Source organism: Tenebrio molitor, chromosome 7 (assembly GCF_963966145.1).
Source record: "Tenebrio molitor chromosome 7, icTenMoli1.1, whole genome shotgun sequence".
NCBI lineage: Eukaryota > Metazoa > Arthropoda > Insecta > Coleoptera > Tenebrionidae > Tenebrio > Tenebrio molitor.
This window is the reverse complement of record NC_091052.1, coordinates 13,370,979-13,395,105: the sequence shown is the minus strand read 5'-3', so window position 1 is coordinate 13,395,105 and position 24,127 is coordinate 13,370,979. Positions and strand designations below refer to the sequence as shown.

The 24,127-nt window shown below is 41.3% G+C and overlaps 1 protein-coding gene across 3 annotated transcripts in view; it reads left to right on the top strand.

Moving 5' to 3' along the window:
* The window catches only part of Sema2a (Semaphorin 2a), a 281,547-nt gene that overhangs the window by 226,065 nt on the left and 31,355 nt on the right, over positions 1–24,127 (top strand). For all 3 annotated transcript variants that reach the window (XM_069054101.1, XM_069054100.1, XM_069054099.1), the window contains 2 exons: positions 1,680–1,767; positions 21,329–21,380. In XM_069054101.1, the coding sequence (XP_068910202.1) occupies positions 1,680–1,767; positions 21,329–21,380 (140 nt within the window). The remainder of the gene's footprint in view (positions 1–1,679; positions 1,768–21,328; positions 21,381–24,127) is intronic.

Here is a 24,127-nt window from a genome sequence, read left to right as displayed (position 1 = left end):
CATTATACCAATCCCGTACAAAGCAGCCATTTACCGCAACTATTTACACGATAACGTTTCTTAACTAGCTTCCCGCTTTCGATTAAAACAGTAACGTGTACTTTGGGCTAAGTATACGTTCGTAATTCCACCGAAAGGGCCACTCATGCTTCCATCTAGGCGGAATTTTAATGCTGTTTACGGTAACAATTAGGACTTTTATGCCACAAGCGGGCAGCGATTTTGGCCCCGAATCTTTCGATTTCGACTTGCAGGATGTACTTCTTGCGTGCGGGAACCCCCGGTGCATTGCTAATGGATGCAAGGATCGCATGAGTCGATTCCACCTGTACAATTACGCCGATAAGAACGATACCCTGTATACGTTTCCATTTCCAACTTAATTAGGATTGCCGCGACGCGCCCGGACCGACTCCGGGCGAGTCCACCGGACGAATTGAAACCGAACCGAGTGGAGTTGCAGTCGCGTGTCCCTCCCACGCTTTGCCCTACCCCCCATTTGCCGAAGTGTCATTTTGACGGACGTTGTTCGGTTTAAACCAGTGACTTGGAAATAACGATAAGGTAACGTTTCAAGCAGTGGTCCGGGTTTCGTGCCGCCGTTTCGCACCTCCGGTATAAACCGGAGCGAAAGGCTGATTACCATAATTAGCTTTCGTCTTGCGACGTTTAGTACGGTCAAGTGAGCACACACATACAAAAATAACGGGCCTTCAAATAAATTTATATTTAGAGCAACCTATGGAAAAAATGACACAAGAAACGTCTGACATTTTAACGAAATCAAATTAGGTTAGAAAATATTTTTAATTTTTGTAGTGCATTCTCCCGATTCCCCCTCCACGGAATATGACAATATGAGATTGGGAAAAAGCTTACTATGTAAGCTGTGTAACTCCGGAGAATAATTGGTTACCTACAAAAATTACTTTACACTGTTAACAGAATTAAAATGTCGCCTACGCCTACTCTAAATATATGTTTATTTGAAGGCCCGATAGTTGTGCGCCGGATCCGCTAATTAAACTCTCCGCTGGTTTTTTTTTCCGGGGAGAGAAACAGACCTAACGTAATTAGTCGCGTCTAAAATTCAATTGCCATGGCCGGCTATCCTGAAAGACTTAATTATTATTGTCCTGGATCATAATTGAAACGAACGTGTCCGAAATGTTGGAGACGTGTAATTTCGGACGCCGTCTCCGGCTGTTGGGGTGCGGTTAAAATTTCAATCTGAATATTCAGATATTGAGTGGTAATAAAAATATTTATTCCCACGGTGGCACGTGTGCCGGACGCTCGCCCGCAGATTATTATTACCCTTCCATTATTGGTGGTTACCCCGAATGTTTCACTCTCTTCTCTACGGTCGTGTGTCCAACACAGACGCATTTTTCATGCCGCCGCCTCTATTAATATCATAATAACTATATTTTTAACGTGCCCGACAGTTGCGCCCCCACGCTGCAACCGTTTTGTTTCTATTGATCCCTGCTATAAACTCACCGATCACGCTTCCAATTTTTACAAAAACCTCCCCTTCATGTACCATATATGTACCAGCGAGTCACGCGAAATCTGAACATTTCGCGGTGCGCTTTTGAGCGTCTCTCGCAAAAAGATTCTGTACTGCCTCTGCCGTGTTAATTATTCTTGTACTAAGGTGTCGTTTTCTGTTTCAGATCATGTACGAGAGTTCTCTTGTGGGATGCTGTACTACCGCACTTTCTACGTGGACAGCAAAAGAGATTCGCTTTACGTCGGAGCAATGTGAGTTCATTTATCATCAAAGCGTAAATTCGTGGGTGTCATTCGCACAAAAGTTATTTTTCGCGCATCCACTGTTAAATTTCACTTTGATAATATAAATTCCCGGTGTACATAAATAAATCTGAAATTAACAGCCTATAAAACAGGAGGCAAAAAGTGTTCAAGTTTCGCAGACAAAAGGCCGGGAACAAGAGGTGCGCTCGTGATAACACTCTCGGTGGAGAATGTGAGCGTTGTGCCGTTTGATTAATTACCGAAAGACACGCTGCGTTGGATAAACAAATTACCAGCGAGCATCTCTTTGTGCCGAAGATTTTTAATAATTTATTGTCTGGTCGTAATTAAAATCCTGATTGAAAACAATCGGATTCTGAATAATTTCTAAGTAATATCCAATTTGGTGTTGTTAATTAAAGCGAAAACATGAAACGTGATCTCTTTTAATTACAACCGCTCGATAGGATGCAGACTTCGTTGCAGGGGATGGATCCCCAAATAGACCGTGCACGAAAGGGTGGGCGCACAATGCACTTTCGGGAAACAATAGGTGCAGCACGGTGCAGCCGCAGTTTTCACACCTCGTTGTGCGAACGCGAGATGAACAACTCGCGGTTCCTTTTCCACTTCTTGGTTCCCGACCTTTAACGCGCTCAACATAAATTTCAACTTTTCGATCACCTCAGACTAGATCCTGGAAAGTTGGTTTTCAAGTCTAAACCCTTGAAATTGATCGCCAAATAATTGAGTAGAAGCGAGGGAGTTAAACGAGCTAACAGATTAGACTTGCTTGACTAATGTAAAATTCAGGTGTTCTATTCAGACTACCACCTGGAGGGGTTGGTGAAATTTTAATATTTCGGTTACCCTCACCGTGGATCAGCGTCGGCAAGGTCGAAACGAGCCGTTTTTCCGCCAAATCGAACAGTCCGGTACGCAACGGTTGGGCGAAAACAAACCGCCACAATTTCGACATCGATCCATCCACTTTCGGACTGATTGTCTAATATAGCGCCATGTTTTAATAATGACGCAACCGGTTAAGTTGTTACGGTTCGTGTCTCCGATAATTAGAGGAATTTCTTTTAAGGGGAAGACATCGTAACTTGCCGCCGTTTTGCTTAATCGAGACGAAGGGGTTGGTCGCTTAATTAAAAGAAACGCCAGGGCCATCGTAATATCTTTTATTTGTTACTAAATTGTAAACGTCATTTATTCGAACTGTCACTTGACGTTGAAAAGTCATTTTAACTGGCTAGTAGCGTTAAATTGACAGCAGACCAGTTATGAATTTAACAAGTTAGTAGAGAAATTTGAAATTTGGAAAGGATAGTAGCGTTTTTAACATTTGAACATTTTTATTTCTTTGTTTCATACAAATTAAAATTAAATGTACAATTAGAATTTCCGCTAATGTCGAACATTCCTGAAGCGGAAGTGAATTCGCTCGTCATTGGACAATTAATTGTAGAACCTCCCGAAGTGGAAGCCACATTTGTCGAAGTGGAAGCCACATCTGTTGAGTTTCGTCCAGGAAACATTTTTTTCGCAATTTCAATTTTTTTATTGATAGAATCACCCACATAACCTTCCGCAATTCCACTACTTTTCCATCCTCCCGCACGTTTTAGTGTCAAAATATCTCCACCTGCATCCACAACCATTGTTGCTGCTGATCGGCGAAATGAGTGACCTGTGTATAATTCAGGTTCTTGTAGCCCTAAGTATGTTGCAATTTTTTTCGGTACACCGCCAATAGTGTGCTGGCCAACATTGAGGGAAATACATTTGCCATTACGGTAGGTTAAAAAGAAACGTAATTGGTCTGCTTGACGAGGACGAAGAGCTGCATATTTTCTGTACAAAACACAAGGTTGAAAACTGCAGCCCTCATCTGTGATCGTAAATCTCCTTGTTGTTAAATTCTTTGTATTCCGTAAAGTGACGATAATATATTTCTCGACATCTTCTACGTCCTTCACCGTCAACGAGAGAAGCTCGTCACACCGGCAAGCACCAAACATTCCAAAAATTGTAATCACTTTATATAACAACCAATAGTCATCAGGAGCTTCAACAAGAAATTTTTCCACTTGCTCTTTTGTTAAAACCCTTGCCTTCTTCGGCACGTAACGCTCATTCTTTCTCTTGAGAAAAGCAATTACCTTATGAAATCTACAAATGTCAAGTTAAAATATCACTTTTTTGACAACGTCTGTAATAGGAAAACAAACCTGCGAACTTCAGCATTTTCTTTAATTTCCAGGCAGCTTTTTAACATGGACCATTTCGACCACAAAGAATTGGGGCTAAATTTGTCTGATAGTTGGTGAAGATACACCAAAAGAACGTCTTCCGTTACACTAGTTACGTTATTGTTTTTCTGCCAATTTTTAAATTCTTCATATTCTCGTTCATATCTTGCTAAAGACTTCGCTGGCAGTAAACTGGAAGCCACGTTTATAGCTTCCTTTTTCATTTCTTCTGCCTCGTTCATTTGAGAAAAAATCTTGACGGAAATAAACAATTTGAACAAACGGCGCGTTGTCATAGTAATTGTACTTCTAAGGTTTCTGAGTTTTGAGCAATAATTTGGAAGAAAACAGAATTTGATCATTTTTAATTTTATTTAGTTGTTTACAATTTAGTAACAAATAAAATATTATACAAGACACGCCAGGTAACTGGTTTTACTGGCTCAAGGAGGTAACTGACTCGTCTTCGACTCGTCAGTTATATCCTCCATTCGCCAGTAAAAACCATTTTACCTGGCTTGTAATGTAAAATACTATAACTGTCCATTGATCTTAACGACCGGCTTGATACACTTTTTAATAAACTTTTTAACGGTAATTCGTAAACGGCGCGAAACTTCCATTAAGTCCTCCTCTCCTTCTCCTGTTTCGCCCATTTACCGAAGATTGACACAAATCTTGATAAGGACGCCTTACAAAATCAATGCAGGGTATGAATATCAGGCGTCGCCTTATCAGATGAAGGGGGAAGTCCCGCGAATCTAATAACCGACGCGTACGTTCCCGATTTGTGCCTAATGGAAAGGTAAACAGAGCGTCTGGTCGTTTCGCCGGTGCGTAATTTATAAAGAAAAAATTTGTTCGGTGGCTAAAATGGGGTTTACGAGTGCGAGGGGACCGGTTATTCCGGCCATATTTTCATCCCGTCCTACGGTGGTGTGAGAGAAAAAAGCGTTCGTGATTGCGTTTAGTGTGACGCATTGTCAAAACATGCTACCCTAGGGCAGCGCCCGCCCCTTATCAACAATCTTAAATAACTAGAACGTCAAATAAACTACACCGTGTACGCATCTGATACCGGTGAAATATGAGACAGGAAGGAAAAACTGAATTAAAGGGCGATTTGAATACTCCGACCAGCCAAAAATTTCCAAACGATTCTAGTTTCACGATTAATCGACACTAAAACGCTCGCCTTTTTACCCTTTGCCCCCCTCAACCCTTCGATTCTTCGTCTTTGTCCCGGAACGTTCCAGAAACGGACACCGGAATCGCCACGCGCCGTTATTAATTTGTTGCTCGATTAAAAACAATAAATTTTGTCACCCCGACCGCCCAACGTTAACCCCCCGTGAGGAACACAAGGGAGGCTCCCGTTTGACGGCGACGGCGTGCCCTTATCACGCTTCCTCACACCTTCCTTTCAAATTTCCGGCCGAAATGTTAATGGCCAATAATACGCACTTGATAAGTCAGATAAAACGTAGATAGACCGCGGAAATCCGTGCAAAGTTTTTCGACACAGTTAATGTTACAGTAACGGGAATGTAACGTAACGGAGACGAATGTAACGTAGCAGAGATGTAAATGCAACGTAGCGGTGATGGGAACAAGAGAGATAGATGGAACGTAGCAGAGGTGTGAATGTAACGTGGTGGAGACAAGAATGTAATGTAGTAGAGACGTGAAAGTAACATAGCAGAAACGTAAGTGTAACTTGGACGAGAATGTAACGCAGCAAGGAGTGAATGTAATATAACAGAGACGTAAATCTGACGTGTCAGAAACGAAAATGTAACGTAGCAGAGATGAGAATGTAACGTAGCAGAGATAGTAATGTAACGAGCAGGAAAGTAAATGTAACGTAACAAAGGTATTAATGTAATATCGTGGAGACAGCAATGTATTGTCCTAGAGACGTAAATGTAACATAACATAGACGTTAATGTAACTTGGACGAAAATGTTACTGATATGAATGTAATGTAACTCTAACGTATCAGAGGCGAGAATGTAACGTACCAGAGATGTGAACGTAATCAATCGGAGACGAAAATGTAATGTAGCAGAGACGAATGTATTATAATGTAGCGGAGATGTAAAGGTAACATGGTGGAGACGAAAATGTAATGTGTATGTAATGTAACTTCAACGAGAATGTAACAAAGCAAAGAGGTGAGTGTAACATTACAGAGACGTAAATTCAGAGTCAGAGCAGAGAATGTAACGTAGCGGAGACGAGGATGTAACATACCAGAGATGTGAATGTAACGTAGGTGAGAGATGTTCGAGGTGACGTAACATCGATGTTACGTGCAGTTACCATGTGTGACAACGGTTTTACGCGCCGTCGAAATTAATTACTAGATCTGCCCAATAATAAAGTATAATAACGAGCCCCATAAATGTTTGACAGGTGACTCTTTGATAAAAACGCGGTTCGTGTAAAATTCTAACCAGAATATAAACGTAACGGACACGAACTGTTTTACGTGAAAGCCAACTTTAATTTCGTTTTTATCAAAATACGTAAACAACAACACGATATGCATTGGATTTAACGTGTTTTTGCCCCCTTTTTAAATATAAAAACAAAAGGAAACAAAATGCGCACCGGATATAAATGGAACATTTTAATTTTGCACGAAATTCAGACGACTTGGTAATTACCGTAGAGCTGAAAAAGTGTATGTGTGTGTGTGTGTGTGCACACTAAAAATCGCTGAAAAAGTTGTTCGGTCTCCGCTTTGTTTCAGTCTGGGGTTGGTAAGCATTTACATTAATGAGCTTTTCTGGGAAACACATTATGAGTGGACAGTGGTCATTACCCATAATTCATTAGAACGGTCATAACTCCGACCCCTGGTGGAAATGCGTGCAACTCCGTCTGAACGGGACGAACATCCGCATTTTGTACATTAAATTAAACTGTTATAAATGGGATTTATTGCACATATGAAAGTTTTTTAATTTACGCGCCCGAAAACAAATATCATCGGGGGAACTGCGAATATTTATCGCGGCCAGATAAGATAATCGATAGTTGCACCGAAAAGGACAAAGCCTTCTTTGGGAGAAATCTCGTCGAATCGAATTAGCGATCGTCCCGAGAACCCTTTAGATGTCAAAATCGCCGGAGGGTCTGTGCACAAGATATGATATTCTTCAGAAGATAAAGAGCTGTTGAATTAGAACCGATCTGCTCCTCCTCTGCCATAACAAAGCCGCGAGGCGACGCGCCGAGCCAATGCAATTAGCAGTGTTGTCTCCGGGGCCATTGTTGCTTACCGGAGGAACGCGTGACCGGACTCGCCAATAGTCCGGGGCCGGCGTTGTCGTCCGAGCCTTTGACGGCGACGTGCTCGGCTCGACCGGCTCTGCCACCTTTGAAGTTCGTCTGCTTAATTTAACGATGTTAACTGTTTTAAAATTGGCCAAGTTTTGCTTTCGCAGTTCGGCGTGGTGGAGCTTTCGCTCCGTTGCAAATTTAGCTTGCGGTTTCGGCACGAATTAGGAGGGGATCACGCCCCCGCAGCGACACCCCCAAACTCAATACGAAACCTACCGCCAAACAGTAGAAAAACCGGTTTCTTCCAAAACCGGTTTCACCAGTTGAACTGGTTCTTTGTACACTGCAGCAAACTGTCGGGAGCTGGTTCTTTTCACGTGAATCGTTAGATGCGTTTGTCTTGGGGTTGCCTCGCAGGACATAATGACGCTAATTGTGTTAGCCACCAAGACTGTAATTGGTAACCCTATATACGGTATCGCAGCCTGGGGGAGGGCGCCGTGGAGACGTGAGGAAAAAACTAATACACCATGTTAATGTAACGCTTGCTAACCAAATAAGAGTCATTATCTGAAGACGGCTCGTCAAGACTTTATTACCAACCGTGGCAATATTGCGTTACATTCTTATATTGCAGAATATTGCAATTCTTCAAGAGTACTCTTGGTCCTTGTGTGAAGATAATTAGAAAAAGTAATTGCTTGGCAGTCGCATTCTCTACATATCCCGTGTATTTTCTTCGTACGTGTACAATTAACCGAATGACCTTGAATTGCACGTCGAACCTCCATAAGAAACTACACGAGAGTTTGGTCTAGAACTCGCATAGCTTATCTGCTCATATCCATCAATTAAGTGTGTTATTGCCTAAGCGGAGACGTTCTCTCGAGGACATTAGTTCCCGCCACACTGTCACTGCAAGTTACAAAGTTTGGTAGAGTCGAACCCCCAGGACCACCTAGATGTAGAATTAGCGATTATTAACATCAGTGATCACGGAACAAATGCGAAATCAAGTCGTCACAATTTTCCTAATTGATTAAAGGATTAAAGAGTGACGACGCAGCGTGCAAGGCATTCATTATCTCATATTGACACACACATACGAGAGGGATTGTAACGAAGTTGTAGCACCCACACAATAGATTAAAGCAGTTTTCTTGTAATGTATGACACTGCAGAAAATCAGTCTTTATTCTTGGTACATAATCTTATTAAACGGAACTGGTGGCGGGCGTTTCACTGATTCAGCGTTCGGAAGCAAGGGGTGAACACCCCTCCGCGACGATTCAAACTTGTAATTCGATAAATCGAGCCGCGCGGGGTTAACGAATTTTTCTCTTGTGGCTAATTGCGAGTCAGGAATTTCCCAAACACCTGTTCCGGTTGCATCTGGCGTACGGGCGTCGGGGGTGGCGTTCTACTAGTTAAACGTGGCCGTTTTTCTGCTGCATCCATAATTTTGCGTGAGAGAGTATCGAGGCGGAAAGCTTGCGAGGGCGTTCGGCAGAGCGTGGTGCGTGAACACGCGGTAACAAGCGGTTTAGCATCGGCGGTACAACGGAGCGTGCGGTAAGCCGCCGCCACCAAAACTAAAGCATTTTATGCTTATTAGAATCCATTCGTTTTCAAGTCGGCATAGTTCAGGTGGACCCTCTCGCAGTCACGACAACTTCTACTTTATTACGTCGGAGGCGAACCGGCCACCGGAACACGGGACCATTACTCGAATTAGCGATATAATTTATGGGACGGTGCGTGGACGCCTCCGGAGTGCAACCGGAGCGGACCTGGAACGCTCGTAAAAGTCCGGGGTGGTTTGTGTACCTTAACGAGCCGAGGTGGTCGCCGCGGCTCATTAACCGCCACGTCCTGGGGATTTTTCACAAAAAAAAATCCCGGCCCCCCATCCAAAAGTTGACTCCGGGCAGCGCTGCTTAACCTCTACGATAAGTAGTGTTTTCAATGCAGCAAACGATAAATAAACCGTTGTTATTATTATCTTGCGGTGTCGCCATCCGGTAGAAGAATCTCTTGTAGAATTAAATGAGAATAAAATGCGTAAGTCGAGAATCCGGACTACACATTCGAGAAATGTTCTTTGGATCTGGTCTTAACGAGCCGAGGTGATCAGCACGCCTCATTACCTGTGGCTCGTTTCAGGGAAAAAAGAGAAATTAAATGTCTTTGTACGTAAAATATGTGACATCCTGGGTGGAATTTTTGTAAAAAGTGTCGGCATTTTCTCACGTTAGAGCCGGAGCTGGCATTTGTCGGTCCAATTAGTCGGTGGGGTTCGTCGGACGGGCTGTTTGTCGTTTAAATACGATTCGGGAGTTAATTGGTAAATTTTAAAAGCCCGATTGGTCGCAATAATCATAATTTGCAAGTGTACACGCCGAAACGAGCGGTAAATTGACAATGATTGCGATAAAACGAATTAAGGCAAATAGAGCAGAGCGCCACCTATTATTTCTACAGCTGCAGTAATCAATCATGATGAAGGCACATTATGCAGCAGGGTCGGGGACGCTTTCTACCCATCATCACGGTTAGTTTGTCAAAAGTAGCGTGAATGAAGTGGGACTCGGGGTAATTAATACTATGGTGATAGCCCGGTTAGATAGGACCTACAGACCACCACCGTCTACTGTAATAGCCGAGCAGACTAAATTAGATCGGGTTATGTCATTATCTGGGATCCGGCTACCCGAATATCATGTGATTACAGCAGATTGATAACATCTTTGTTGCAATGTCATCATGGACCACAAATTAATTGCCCCCGATATTGTTAACCGCCGACCGGGGTTGGAGTTTTTCCGAGTGTGTCGCAATAAAATTCGAACGCTTGTTTTTCCTTCCTGCTGCGCCGGATTAAGTAGCGGAAAGTTTCCCAGCTAAAAAACCCACCAGATATACATCTTTATCACTCGACCGTATTTCTTAAATCACTTTTATTATTTTCTATAAACAGGACGTGTCGGTTTTTGTTTTATTTGGTCGAGACGGCAAATCTGCCGCCAGATAAAATTGACCAAATCTTCCGGCTGGAGATCGTCTCACGACTCCACCACCGCTGTAATAACGGGAATCGCGGATATGTCCCATTTCTCCCCGTCTTGGAACAAATCGGACCGTCTCGTTCCGGCTATGATTTATACACTACACACAAAATGGGAGCGACAAAAACCGCTCCCGACGCACAAACTCCCGGATTCAATTCCTGCACTGTCATTACGGGGCTCTTGTCATGTTTATGGATTTCGGATTCGGGATTTATTCGAGCGAGCGCTGCCGACTAAATCGGTCATCGAGTGTTGCCAGATTTCGAAGTCGAACAGGTGTTCCGCAGGGTGGCTGTCCCGGTCATGTCATATTTTCCGCTGATGCAATCCTCGCTTCGTGTTTGCCGATTCAATTCTCCGTCAACACGAAACGTTGAAATACTAATCAGAAATTGAATATGAAGAAGTTAGTTAATTATTCGACGTGGAAACTTTTAATGAAAATTTTTTCATGTCATGTCAACAGAGATGATAGAATTCGCTACAACGAGAACTACTTACGACGCTCTAAAAAATATTAACTATGCTTTGCTCTAAATGTTGAATGAAAGAAATTTCTCGTTTTTACCAATTAAAAAAAACAGGAATTTAGTTTACAAATAAATGTGTAATTTAATATTTTAGCGTTATTTTAAATTATTTCGGGATTTAAATGTCAGTCATTGAACAGTAAAATAGTAAAGCATTATATTTTTCCGGTTAAATCAAATTCAGTAAAAAATTAAATTCACAGCGTCCATACATTTAGTATTTATTAATATTATGCCATTAAAAATGTAACGAAAATTTTATTGGAAGTACTGCCAACCGTATTGAACTAAAGTCGTGACAGACCTACATTACTCAACGGCGGCGGCTTGTTCGTCAATATAAAAAAAATTAAATATTTTCTTGACTGTGCTTCAAAACAAGCGGCAAGCCATACCACCATCACCGGCCATTTTAAAACGCACAGAGCTTTTGTTTGATGTACAATAGACCATATTCTGAAATTTTGAAAGAACGAACTAGTTTTCCAAAATTTTCTTATACAGGGTGTCTCAGCTAAGACTTTCGAGCCTAATATCTCGGTTATTTGCCAACGGTTTTTTATTAAATTTAAAATGCAGATATTTTAGATCGTGAAGGTTCAATTAATAATAATAAAATTATCTCAAGTTACAAAATGTAATTTTAACACGTTTCTTTTATCGAAAATTATGTGCGATTATTATTAGATTGTTAAACATTAAAAAATAGGGGTCTACACAAACAATTAAGTAAATCACTTGTCTGATTCAACGAAAAGATTAGATTTTGTCGTTAAAAATGTAATGTAAAATTTGAAGGTATTTGAGCAGTTACCTTTTGAAACAATTGATGATTAATTGCCAAGCAACATTTTATACACCCTTTAAAGTCTGTCAAAATTGGGCGCGCTTTATTAGAAACGTCATATTGTGAAAATTTATTGAAAATACTCTAAAAATAGACTACAGCGGCAGAAATTTCAATATTGTTGAAAAAGGAAAAAAAAATTTCCTATGGAGAGTGTCGTAAGAACTTCAATGACACAGTTCGTTTTCTCGTGGAACACTATCCAAATGTAGGCTTTACAAAATATAAGGTTAAGAGAGTCGTCAATTTATTTGAAGACACAGGAAGCGTACGTGAACTAAATTACCTTGCTAAAATATCCCGATCCTGTTTTAGTCCTTTGTGGAAGAATTAAAGCATCCAGCATAATAAATACGTCCAAATGTTATCTTTAACTTTGTAAGTTTGTAAGGTTAGCAAATATGTCTGCGCTTCTGCGAAAAGGGATGACCAAAATTTTGCAAAATTGCGCGTTGGTTTCATACGCGTCTACGTTTTTGCATTTGCAGCCATGTTTAACACAGTTTTTTGCTTTTTTCTTGCAAACCAGACGTCTTTCAAGGACGAGTTTTTCCCTACAGCATTTTTTATTGACGATCAATTTTTTATGTAAATTTTAATTCATTCAACATTTTAAAAAGGCATGTAAAAATTACGTGGGTGATTGCATTAATGAGATTTTATTCTTCACCGTCTAAAATATCTGCATTTTAAATTGCACAAAAATCCGCTGGAAAATAACTGAGTTATTAGGCTCGAAAGTCTTAGCTGAGACACCCTGTATTAGACTCAAACCTGTAATCCTCATAAGTCTCACAAGATTAATTACAAAAAGCACAAAAGAAATGTTTTACTATTTTATGGTAAGTAAACAGTACGGCACGCCGTACCACCATTCCCGGCACGCCTGTACGAAAGCTCCGTATTGTTGGTTGCACACCCATATTTTAAAAAACATTCCTATTATTAATTTTGTGACAGTTTGTTCTGGTTGAATCAGCGCATCTGCCCGGACCCAAACCCGTAGGAAACCAGCTCCGGGGGCACATTCGCCCCGTTAATCGACCATGGAACATATTTTAATGCGATTCGGTTTCCGCAAGGGACGCGTTCTTTGCCGAATCGACCGGAAACACGAATCTGACCTTCCGGTGGCGATTTTTGTTTTTCCACAATCTCGACGCTACAAGAAGTAATGTGGTGCGAGAAGTCGCATCGCCCAACATTCGGATAAATCAATTACCGATCCCAGACTTGTAAACTCCGACGGGGCCGTATTAATATTCATTATCGGCGCTTTTTCCTCTGAATATTGCTCGCGTATTGTGAAATGTGGAGCTTTTCGCCCTCATCCCCCGCTCTAATGTCCGATCAGCGCCGCTAACTCCGCTGATACGAAACTAATGATGCACTTTTTGGCTTCCGTCCGATAAGTGATGATTGATGACGTCGCCGAGATAGAGCCACTCTAGCGGAATTCCTAGAAAGGACGAGGAATTTTTTCGGTCGGACCGGAATGTACAGAGTGTCACCCGGAACGACGGTACACTCTTTATTTCTCCGTTTTATGAATCCATAAATAACATAAAAAGTAATGAATTCGTCTCTCGCACTGAATATCTCTAGTATATATTTAACGCTTTTAGGAGATGTATTTATCTTTCTGTCATGCTTTCCTGTGCAAGCGCGTTCTTTCGATAAAGTTTGCTTTTGTGATTCCTCACCGTCTACATTTATTCCGGCCTGGAGACACATTCCATATGTTCGGGTTTTTTTTTTACAAGAGTGTCTTATTTTTGTTTGTTGCTTTTGAATAAAGATGGATGTCTTGACGTCACAACTTCCCACCATTTATTATTTAACTGGAACTTTGGAGTTCGACTCTAATCTCGCTCCTCTTTTTTTCGATTTGAATTTAAAAAGGAACGACAGTAGAGTATACGTCATTTGTAAGTTCACCCAAAGGCCAATCCCATTTTATACAATGGCAATAAATTGTCGTCTTACATTCAGAGTGAGTGGTGGTGGTTGCATTGAACGGTTCGCCTTCGAGGGAGCATCGTACGTGGCAGGAGATAAACTAAAATGAAGATTTTATATCTCCTTGAGACAATCCACTGTCTCACAGTTGTAAACACGTCTAATCTATCAGAGTGAGGGCCGGTATCGCGCAATCTCTATATTTCAGCCAATTTCTGCCACCAGATTGTAGTTTTCATTTTGGTAGTGCGGCGCCGGCAAACTTCCCCGACTTAATACGATTAGATTTTTATGGATAGTGTCATCTGCTCCGGCGCGTTCGCTTCCGGTCCTTCCGTCGGTCTCGCCTCTTAAAAAATTAACCTGGTCCAGATCGGAATCCTGTCAGGGGCGGCGACAATGCGAACCTCGAGCTTATGATAATCCGTCATAATCCCCGTTGTCGGCTTTTTCCAACAGCCCTTTGCTCTCCTGATCGACGCATCGATTCGTTCCCGGATTAATGCAACAGCGTTGTTTCCAATTTATCCGGAGTCGATGTGAAATTTTCTTGGACAGGTTTCGGTCTAATTAGTTGTGGAAAATGTTGCGAAGCCCTCCCGATGCCCCTATAATGGCTCTTGAGCGTTTAATTACGGCCCTGGATTCGTACAAATCCATTCGGTTTACATTAGGTAATCATGTTTACTTTTGATCAGTCCTCACATTACGTGTTTATTAGGATACGTGTTCGCGGCGTTATCACGGTATTTAGGCGACAAGTGTGAACTGGGTCGCTCGTTTGCACAAATCGAACTCAAAATTTTACTCAGGTTTCCGTCGTTAGTGACGGAGCGATGGAGAACACAAAGATTTAGAGGAGCGTTGAGGAGTGGATAAAGTTTTATTCGCGCGAAACAGACAAAATATCAGTTTGCAAAATTCGAGTGAATCTGCTAAGGGTGGAGCCGGATTAATTTGGAATTTAATTAATGAGCTCTAATTCGATGAAATATTTTTTTTACAAACGTGAAGACGGATTTTCTTGTTTATTAATCCAAATTTTATAATGTTTACAGTAATTTCATTAAATAAAAGTAATCTCTGTTTTTCAATAAAATTTCAATCTGATGTATTTCTGTAAATAAACAAAATAGGACCTTTATTCATATAACATTTTTTTCTTAAAATGACTTCCCGAACACGATGTTTAAGTTTTTTACACCTATTATAAATCACCCTGTATATCAAACAAAAGCTCCTTTCATCAGCCTGGAAATAACACCTGGCCTGTAATAGACCAACGACAATTTAAGAGTGCGTTCTAAGAGATTTTCTAAGTTTAGGTTTCGGAATTAATTGTTGCTTCGGTGTATGGTACTTTTTTTGAAGCTCTCGAAGTAATTGTTGCGAAAATACTGTACCCACGATTTTGAAAATTTAAAATGAGCGATTGAATCTATTTTTAAGTGTTTTATGGTGGTATAATGAGTCCTCAGCCCTGTTCTGACATGCTTTGGTGGTGATTTTCTCCGAAGCTCGATTCACAAAGTAATTGGACTCTTTGATGTGATAATAATTATGCACCGGGTCCCAATTGAATGCAATTAAGTTTTTGTTGCCCCTCCGGCCGTAATTCACGACAAGTTATGATAAATCGCGTCGATCCCACCTTCTTGGCACCGGTTCAAATCGCAACTAGACTTTTGAAATATTTTGATGAAAAATTCTGTCGAATAGCGACGACGCAGCTGTTTTCTGGTATAATGCGGCCGGTCTGCAAGTAAATTACGGTTATTTACAGTAACTACTGGATAAAGTTGTTACTCTATTACGGATTTAGTAAATCACTGGCCATAACCACCATCACGAGCTTCTTTGTTCTTTTCTGGCTCTCATCCAGACGACGTCCGATTATACACTCGGCGCGCTCGCTTCGCTGTCTAATTGATACGTCGCGTCCGATTTCATCGATCGCCGGAGAATTCTCGCGAAAAATTCGCCCTGCCCACAATTCAATAAGTCGAGTTTGGCCAACTGATAAACGTTGGGGTTGTTTATAGATCTAAGCGAAAGCGATATGATGTTCGAAAGCGCGGAAGAACCGGTACACGGCGCGCTATTTTCAAAACATTATTTCCGCATGAGTGTGTCTTTTGAAAGCGGGGGTTGCCGCCCGCTTATCGAATTCAGGCAAACGGCGATATATTACACGGTGGTGCGAGTGGCCGGACTCGCCGGAAGATGTAAATGCGTGCCATTTCTTGATATCCGACGATACTTTACCTCACCCGCGGGAATTAACACGTTCCCGAACATCAAAAACAACTCTGCCGCTGAATTATTCGCCACTTCGCCGGCTGGATCATCCTGGATAAAACAGGACGCTCCAATTTTTTTTTTTCAAATCTCTTAACTCGTGTGAACGTCCCGCCGCGTCTTAATTTAGAGCGTCCCACTCGTTCTCCAACACAAAGCACGATTCATGTAAAATTAAAATGTGGAAACTATCGACTCTTCATCGATAGAAATGACGTGTTCGTACCGAATATAGCGCACCAAGCATCCCACCTCCTTCTATATTTATCCTAGGTTTGCATGAATGGGTGAAAAATCCTCGCAATAAAATATTTAACACAACAGATACGTTCAGTTTACGTAAAGTCTAAATGTAGAATTTTTCACATGGATTATGCATGAAACATCGATTTAATTTTTAATCGGTAAAATTATGTAGGTGTTCCATTTTTCATTATTCATAACTGGATAGTTCCGTTTCTATTTATACGCTTTAAACTAGGCTCTCTCGAAATAGCCGCGTTGGCAGATCGAAGAATATTCTAGTGTGATCGATCGGTTCGGAGAATGAAATATGGAGTAGTGACGACCAAACCGTCAATGAATTTTTTTCGAGATTAGCGTCAGTCGGAAGTTTTTTCTTCGGGCCGATATGAATGAAAACTATAAATACGGCGGAAGTTTACAACGCCCACGGTGGCCTCCTGCGTCACAAAACCCACAAATTCGAGAATAGAATGGGTTTTTAGAGCGAGTGGGTTATTTGAAAGTTTCATTATTTTCCGGTCAATTAGGAGGCGGCGGAGTGCGGCGTGCCGCCAAGGTCGGTGAAGATGGTGGCACGAGTCGGTGTGCGAATTTGGAAAATAAATAAATACTGGAGGAAGGGGGCTGCGAGTGGAATGTGGAGGGCACAAAGTTTGTTGATTTAAATACTTTTTCCAACATCGCTTATGAAAATGATACTTTGATCACTCAATTTAGTGAGGAAAATAGGCGTTTGCATCACTAGTGAGGAAAATGGAAAAAGTAAACTCACTAGTGAAGAAAATGTGTTTACTACTACATTAACAAACAATCTACTACCTACTTATTAATATAAAAATTTAAAACACTGTTATTTCCATTAATTGAAACTGCAGATCCGGAAGATTAAAAAAATAGGGGAGTAAAATAATTATAAAGAAATTTAAAATTGAGACTCATTTTCATAAGCGACGTTGGAAAAAATAGTATACACAATTCGTGATCAAAGTGCGATTTTTCAACTAAGTATAGTGTAATATACTGTTAGATTCGGGTTTTATTTTATTTCGAAACCTAGCTATTAAATAGTTCTATTTTTGGCTTTGATACAGCTTTGATACCAGCGCATTTTACAGAAAAAGTATCTTGGCGCCCCCACCATAACATCTTCGTAAAACATATGTAGTTACATTTTTCTGAACGAATATTAAACGTAGACTCGCTCGATTTGCCATAATCAAATGTATAAAAACCGGTTTTTAGAATTGATCTACCCCAAGCGATAGTGAAGATATGGTAAGTTTTATACCCCAGCACCTCCACCATTTTTGCAAAACCTATATTTGTAGATTTTTCAATTAATGTGAGAGATTGAACTACGAAGATTTTTGCCCTTGATTCAGCTCAATTAAATCTATCAAACACTTTTAGCTTCAGTCAGTTACTGAGATGTCGCTACTTTTAATTAAAATATCCTGGCGCCTCCACCATTTTTTCAAAAGATATTTTTCTCAGCCGGTGTTACAAACAGACTCTTACAATTTTTAGCATTCGATTCCCCACAAATAGCTCTACAAAACACAGTTTTTATTTTTGATGTAACCCAACTGATTACAGAGATATCGACCCTTTTGTATCAAAAATATTCCGGCACCTGCACCATTTTGATAACAACACATATTTGGCAGTCTAGATCCAGTTCTGCAATTTTTCGCCTTCATTTCACCACAATTGAATCAATCGAAGCACAGTTTTTACATTTGGTCCAGCTCAACTGCTGAGACGCAGCTAAATTTAGTTTTTACAAATATCCCGGCGCCTCCACCATTTCTGATAAACATTTACGTTTCATTTCATTTGCATAATACAATAGCTAGACTGGTGCGCTTTTCTTCAATCGATTCCTAATAATGAACTGTATTAAATACAGGTTGTGATCTGTCTCGAACAAAATGCAATTGACTTTTTGCCAACATTTTTTTTTTATGGAGATAAAGGTAAAGAAACTTGACTTGAGTTTCGAAACTCGAGTCTCTTTGAACTTGTCCCATTTTTCGAGCGAACAGATTTGAGGCTTTGTGTGCGATCCTAGACAAAATGGCGTCTTAGTACTCAACTCTGAATTAGTGACATGCTTCTAGAGACGTGCGGTTACTTCTCCACTGACATTACACATTACAATAATGGAATAATCTTTGGTAGCTTAGCGCGAAATACCACGTAGCTTGATGCTGTCATTACGGCGACATGTATAGAGAAGAGACGATTTCCCAGCCTGTGCACACCATCGCCAACTTACATACGTACCTTCGGCAACTCTCTACAAAGGAGATGCTAATCTAGTTATATCTGCAGACCGTGAAGCGCATGCTAATGGAACGAGTATTGGAAACCGCGAATTATATTAACACGCAAAGTGCCGTATCATTAAGGCAATGGCCTTAATTGTAATTATCTTAAAGTGCAAATGAACGCATACTTCACCTTTGCCTCCGCCGATTTCATCGAGCGAATCTGCATGCGGTCTTGGCGAATTTTTTAAGGCCTCGCGCGCACTCCTCCGCATCGTACGCACCTTCCATTATTAAGGGTGCAATTACTTGATGGCTTATCGTTCGGTAATTAGTGAACGTTGTGCCATTCACGCGTGCCGAATTCGACTGGGTCGCATTAGAAGACGGTTGCAGGAAGTCAGTCGTTCCATATTATGTAAATGAAATAATTCCCAGTGGCGTGAGCGACGCGAGTATCTCCCGCGTCTTGTGGAAACATTACAATACACTTACCATAAAACGAACAGTATTAACCGTTAACTCGAGAGTATCATAAAGGTTTTCGCAAAATAACGCCACAACTTACATATCTGTATTTATCCGGTGGCGTCTCTCTTGTTTTTCCCGGAACCGACCGTGTTTCGTCCTTGTCGGCGAACGTGGCGTCGAAAACATACACACTCGAAAGGATATCGTGTTTCTCGCTGTTCGAGCACGTTTGGCGGTTTTCCCTCCAGATGTGTTGCATAAGATATGCACATTTGAAAGTATAAATTCGACTTTCCCGGCTATATACTTTTTGTAAGGGTATTAGTTTTAACACACCGGCGACAACTTCACCAAACAATACCGAAATGGCGAGGTGAAGCCCTAAATCTTACTCCAGTACAAATTAACACCAGTAAAAAAAAAAAAAAAAACTCCCGGCGCCTCCACCATTTCTGCAAAGCATATTTAAATTTTTTTCTAATGACGTCCGAGGTAGTCGTCTTCGACTTGTTGCACAGTTTTTATATTTGATCTGGCTCAGAAAGTAACGGAGATATTGTGACATTTATTTAAAAAATAAACCTGGCGCCTCCGCCATTTTTGCAAAACTTGTATTCGACGATTTCTCAGTTGGTGCTTGAGGTAGCATCTTGTAATTTATTGAATTCGATTTGTCACAATTAAGTCTACAAAAGACTGTTTTTAGATTGGGTGTAGCTCAATGAGTTTCAGAGATATTGTCAATCTTGTGGAAAAAATCTTCCGGCGCATCCACCATTTTTGCAAAACATATTTAAAAATTTTCCCATCGATGCCGAGGTAGAGTCGTCCGATTTATTTATTATTTGACTTATCGCAAGCTCGATGGGTGTCTGTGATATCGTTAGTTTTAATGACATTCAAAATGTCTCCACGAAGTCAATGCAACATCATTTTGAGATTTAATCTAGCTCAAAAAGTAACGCAAATATGGTAACATTTATTTAACAAATAATCCTGGCGCCTCCACCATTTTTGCAAACCTTATATTCGAAGATTTCTCAGATGGTGCTTGAGGTAACATCTTGTGGTTTGTTGCATCCGATTTGTCACAATTAATTCTACAGAAGATTGTTTTTAGATTAGCTCTAGCTCAATGAGTTTCAGAGATATTGCCAATCTTCTGGGTAAAAAATCTCCCGGCGCCTCCACCATTTTTACGAAACATCTTCGCCTAATGCTTCATATAAAGTCGTGCATTCGATTCGTCCCACTCAAGTGTGCGGTGTAAGGAGCGAATTAAAAAAATTGTAAGAAGTCATTGCGGAGGATCTCCTTGTTGGGGTGAATCGACGGAGAGTGGAGCGCCGTAACGGCATGTTTGAACAGGCTGACATAAACAGTTTAATAATGTACACAGACCTTTGCGGCGTTATGACGGGACCGACTCCTGACAAGATATCACTGTCAAAGAGACAGACGTGCCGTGATACGCCAGTCCGGGACTAAAAGTAGCAGTTTTATGTCAATCACGTCTGCCATTAAGACAAGCCAACAAAAGCCAATTGTAACGATATTACTGTGAAATTGTATTTGGACTTGTCCATGGCATTATCTTCAAAAACAGAAATAATTCGGCGTCCCACGACGACCCCTCCGGTTACCAGTACTGTCACGCAGAATTCCCGGATCGACTTCGAAATAAGTTGGCAACACGGAATGACGGAAGATAATTGCGCCGCCGCCGCCGCCGCCGCTGCTGTACTTTTCCGATTCCATTGTGACGATTGAATTTTCAACAGAATTACACATTGTTTTAATTTGCATTGCGACCTTTTGTGTTAACGCATCGACTGCTCCGAAATGGAGCCATTATTAATCGCGAAGAAATGCGTGCCTTTGAAATCTATTGTACTTATTATTTACTGGCGTCAATTATTTTTAATTGCTTTTTTCGCGATCGGACTCTTAATATTCGAAGCACAATGGGGCTCCTTTGTCGCCGTTAAGACAATCGCGGAGGGCTCACGCGGAATCCCTGAGATGCACCCGCCCACACAAAATCTGTCGAATTCCGGATATTAACTGATTCCAACGTCCAATGGAACTTTTCAAATTTAATCACTCACAAACAGTAGTCGGGGAATTTATTTTTATTTTGCCAATTCATTCCAGCTATCCGCACATCATAGATAAAGCGCCGGACAAAGTACTGATCCGATTACTAAACCGGCCACATTCGAAAAGATAGAATCACTCGAAATGCTTCCAATACTTGTCTCGATGAAGCTCTATTGTCAAATACCAATTATTCAAACTGGAAATTTTTCAAATACTTTTTTTTTTGTTGCAGGGATCGGGTCTACCGGCTGAATCTGAGCAACATCAACCAGTCCAGTTGCGAGGTGAGTGGAATACATATAATTTTTAAAATTTACGATTAGTGCAGCAACAGCGATTTTACCTTCCCATTTGTCTGTTATTACTGGCCATAAGCCACCGCACGGAGATTACCAGCTTAGATTATTACACATCTTACGCACTAGCGTAACTTGTTCCCTCCGTGCAGGTCATAATGCATGATGAACACGCCAGTTTACTACCTTACCGACATGGAAACGGGCGGTTCTTGCGCGCCCCCGGGATTATATGCGCCCCTTGATTATGAGTTATGTGATGCAGTGTCACTTTTACCCCCGCGTGTACGCCTATTTATAACACGGAATCGGGGGAGTCCCACCTTGTGGGCACCCCCGGTTCTTGCGAGAAATGCAAGCGAGTCCGTCTAGACGGACAGCAACAGCCCTTGTTATGAGGATAATTGGATTAGGAATAATTTAAAAGATACTTTCTTGAAACCCCCGGGATTCGGTGTTATTACAACGTTAATCAACTGTTTTAATTATTTAGCAGGCATTATCAGCATTATTAAACTAGATAAATAACTTGTGAAACCAATTTGGTTGAATGCGGTCGGAAATGTTACGTTTTACTGCTATTGTCGACGAGCGCATTGCTTTACCTCGTAAAATAGTGTAATTACTCGAAACGCAGAAATTTCTGTTGGAAATTTGATTTCTGGATCACCACCGACGACCCCATCAAAAGAGGGGGCAGTTTCGTCTAACGATCCGACTCCACCACCACCACCACCAAAATTTTATTTTACGACACCCTAAAAATATTTTCGTGCGTCCCGGGATTATCCTGTAAACGATTATTCTTCAAGCCAAACCGGATAAATCTCGGCTATTAGCAATTTTTCTCGGGACCCGCCCCAAAAACGAAATTCGTGCGAGGTTCTTGGACGTCCGTTTCGACCGAGTAAAATATTTATGATTTTTGCAAAACGCGTATTTTTTGTTTTCGCAGATGGTACCAGAAACAGACTGGAAACGTAGTTTTTCACTTTGATCTAGTTCAATTAGTTACTGAGATATCGCTTCATTAAGTTTTTTAAATCCCGGCGCATCCACCATTTTTCAAAATAAATTTTGGATCATTTCTAAGCTACTACTGGAGATTGAGCTATGCTTCTTTTTACCTTCGATTGACCACAATTAAATCTCGCCAATGCTGTTTTTAACTTTGTTGTAGGTCGAGGGGTTACCGAGATATATCCCTTTCTGAAGTGGAAAAAATATCCCGGCGCATCCACCATTTTTACAAAATACATATCGGTGCATTTCTCATCTGCGACTAGAGATTGAGTTATGCTTCTTTGTGTCTTCACTATCAAATCTATCGAATACTGTTTTTAGCTTTATTCTATCTCGAAAGGTTACCGAGAGCTAGGCAATTTTCGTGGAAGAAATCCCGGCGCCTCCACCATTTTTGCTAAATCTTTTTCATTTTCCTTGAAATTTGAGCTGGATTCATGTGTCTTCTGTCGAACGATATGCGTCAAACAATGAGGAAAATGTTGTGGTTCCGGAAAAAAATTAACGTTCAGGATTCTGGACGTCCATCGGGAGTTAAATTTTTAATGGGGGCGTCCGTTGTCGGTCACGTAAAATATTATTGGCCGGTTTTATTCGGCGATAAACCGAGAAATCTGCAACCCTCTCCAGACAGCGGCACCTATCAAATCGTGAAGGGCAAGATTTTCGTCAATCCTCCCCCAAATAATCCATAAAGCGCGATTAAAAATGTATGCGAACGGGAATCAATCATTGGTGACCTTGCCGCCGCCAATTCCCCATCCGGGGGCATTTTTCTATTTTCCAATGATAAGTTCCGAATTGTCATTCCTCCCGAGACACGGGACCCCGTCTCCCCAATACCAGTTAAAATAGTTTTCATGTAAGCATTTTTTTGATATCGGTTTCCGATCGTGGGGTGGCGGCCCCTCCGCCGCCGCCCCCATCCATAAAAACCTATTTACCAGAGCAATACACGTGTTTATCGCGACGGCGGTAGAATTCCAGACAAAGCAAGGGGGTTTCTCCGTCCCCGCAAAACTTTTAACCAATTCCCCGATCTAGTTATTAATTCTCGATCCTGCGTCACGTCGATCCCGCATCAGATCAGCCGATCCTTTGGGAAGCTGGAGCCAATCTAAAACGCATTCGGCCAAGATTGGAACTATTGTTTTTTTGATGGGTGCGTACCGGCCGACGGCAAATGCCGTTTTGATTTAGGTCTTCGCGAATCGAGCACGTCCGAGTGATTGATACGAAATGCAGATGGGATTAGCAAGGTGCACTTATAAAACAATTAATCTTGTGCGGTTGCCGTGCGTGAATGTGCTGCTCTATAATTACAGGATCGTTGCCGGACTAGTCACGAGCAAATAAAACAAACTGAAATAGTGCCCGCTTAATAAATATTCCAGGACCGGCTATTACACTCGTTACGCCACCACTCTTGACGAGCAAACGTCGAGTCGTGGATTGGTTCGTACGTATTTATTACGTACATTTTTTTTAATCAACCGCGTCAGATTAATGTTTCCGATGGGGTTGTTTTTATGGCACGACACTTGTTTTAATTGTGTTGCGAAAGCGTTCTGGCAACGGATGAAGAGGGTGAAATAAAGACGCTGCCACTAAATAAAAATTATCAAAGGATTTCAACGCGCCATTTGGTTTTGTCACTGAATCAAAAAAAACGTTTTTTCAGAGGCCCTCGAGGTGGTGGCGTTCGGTGAAAA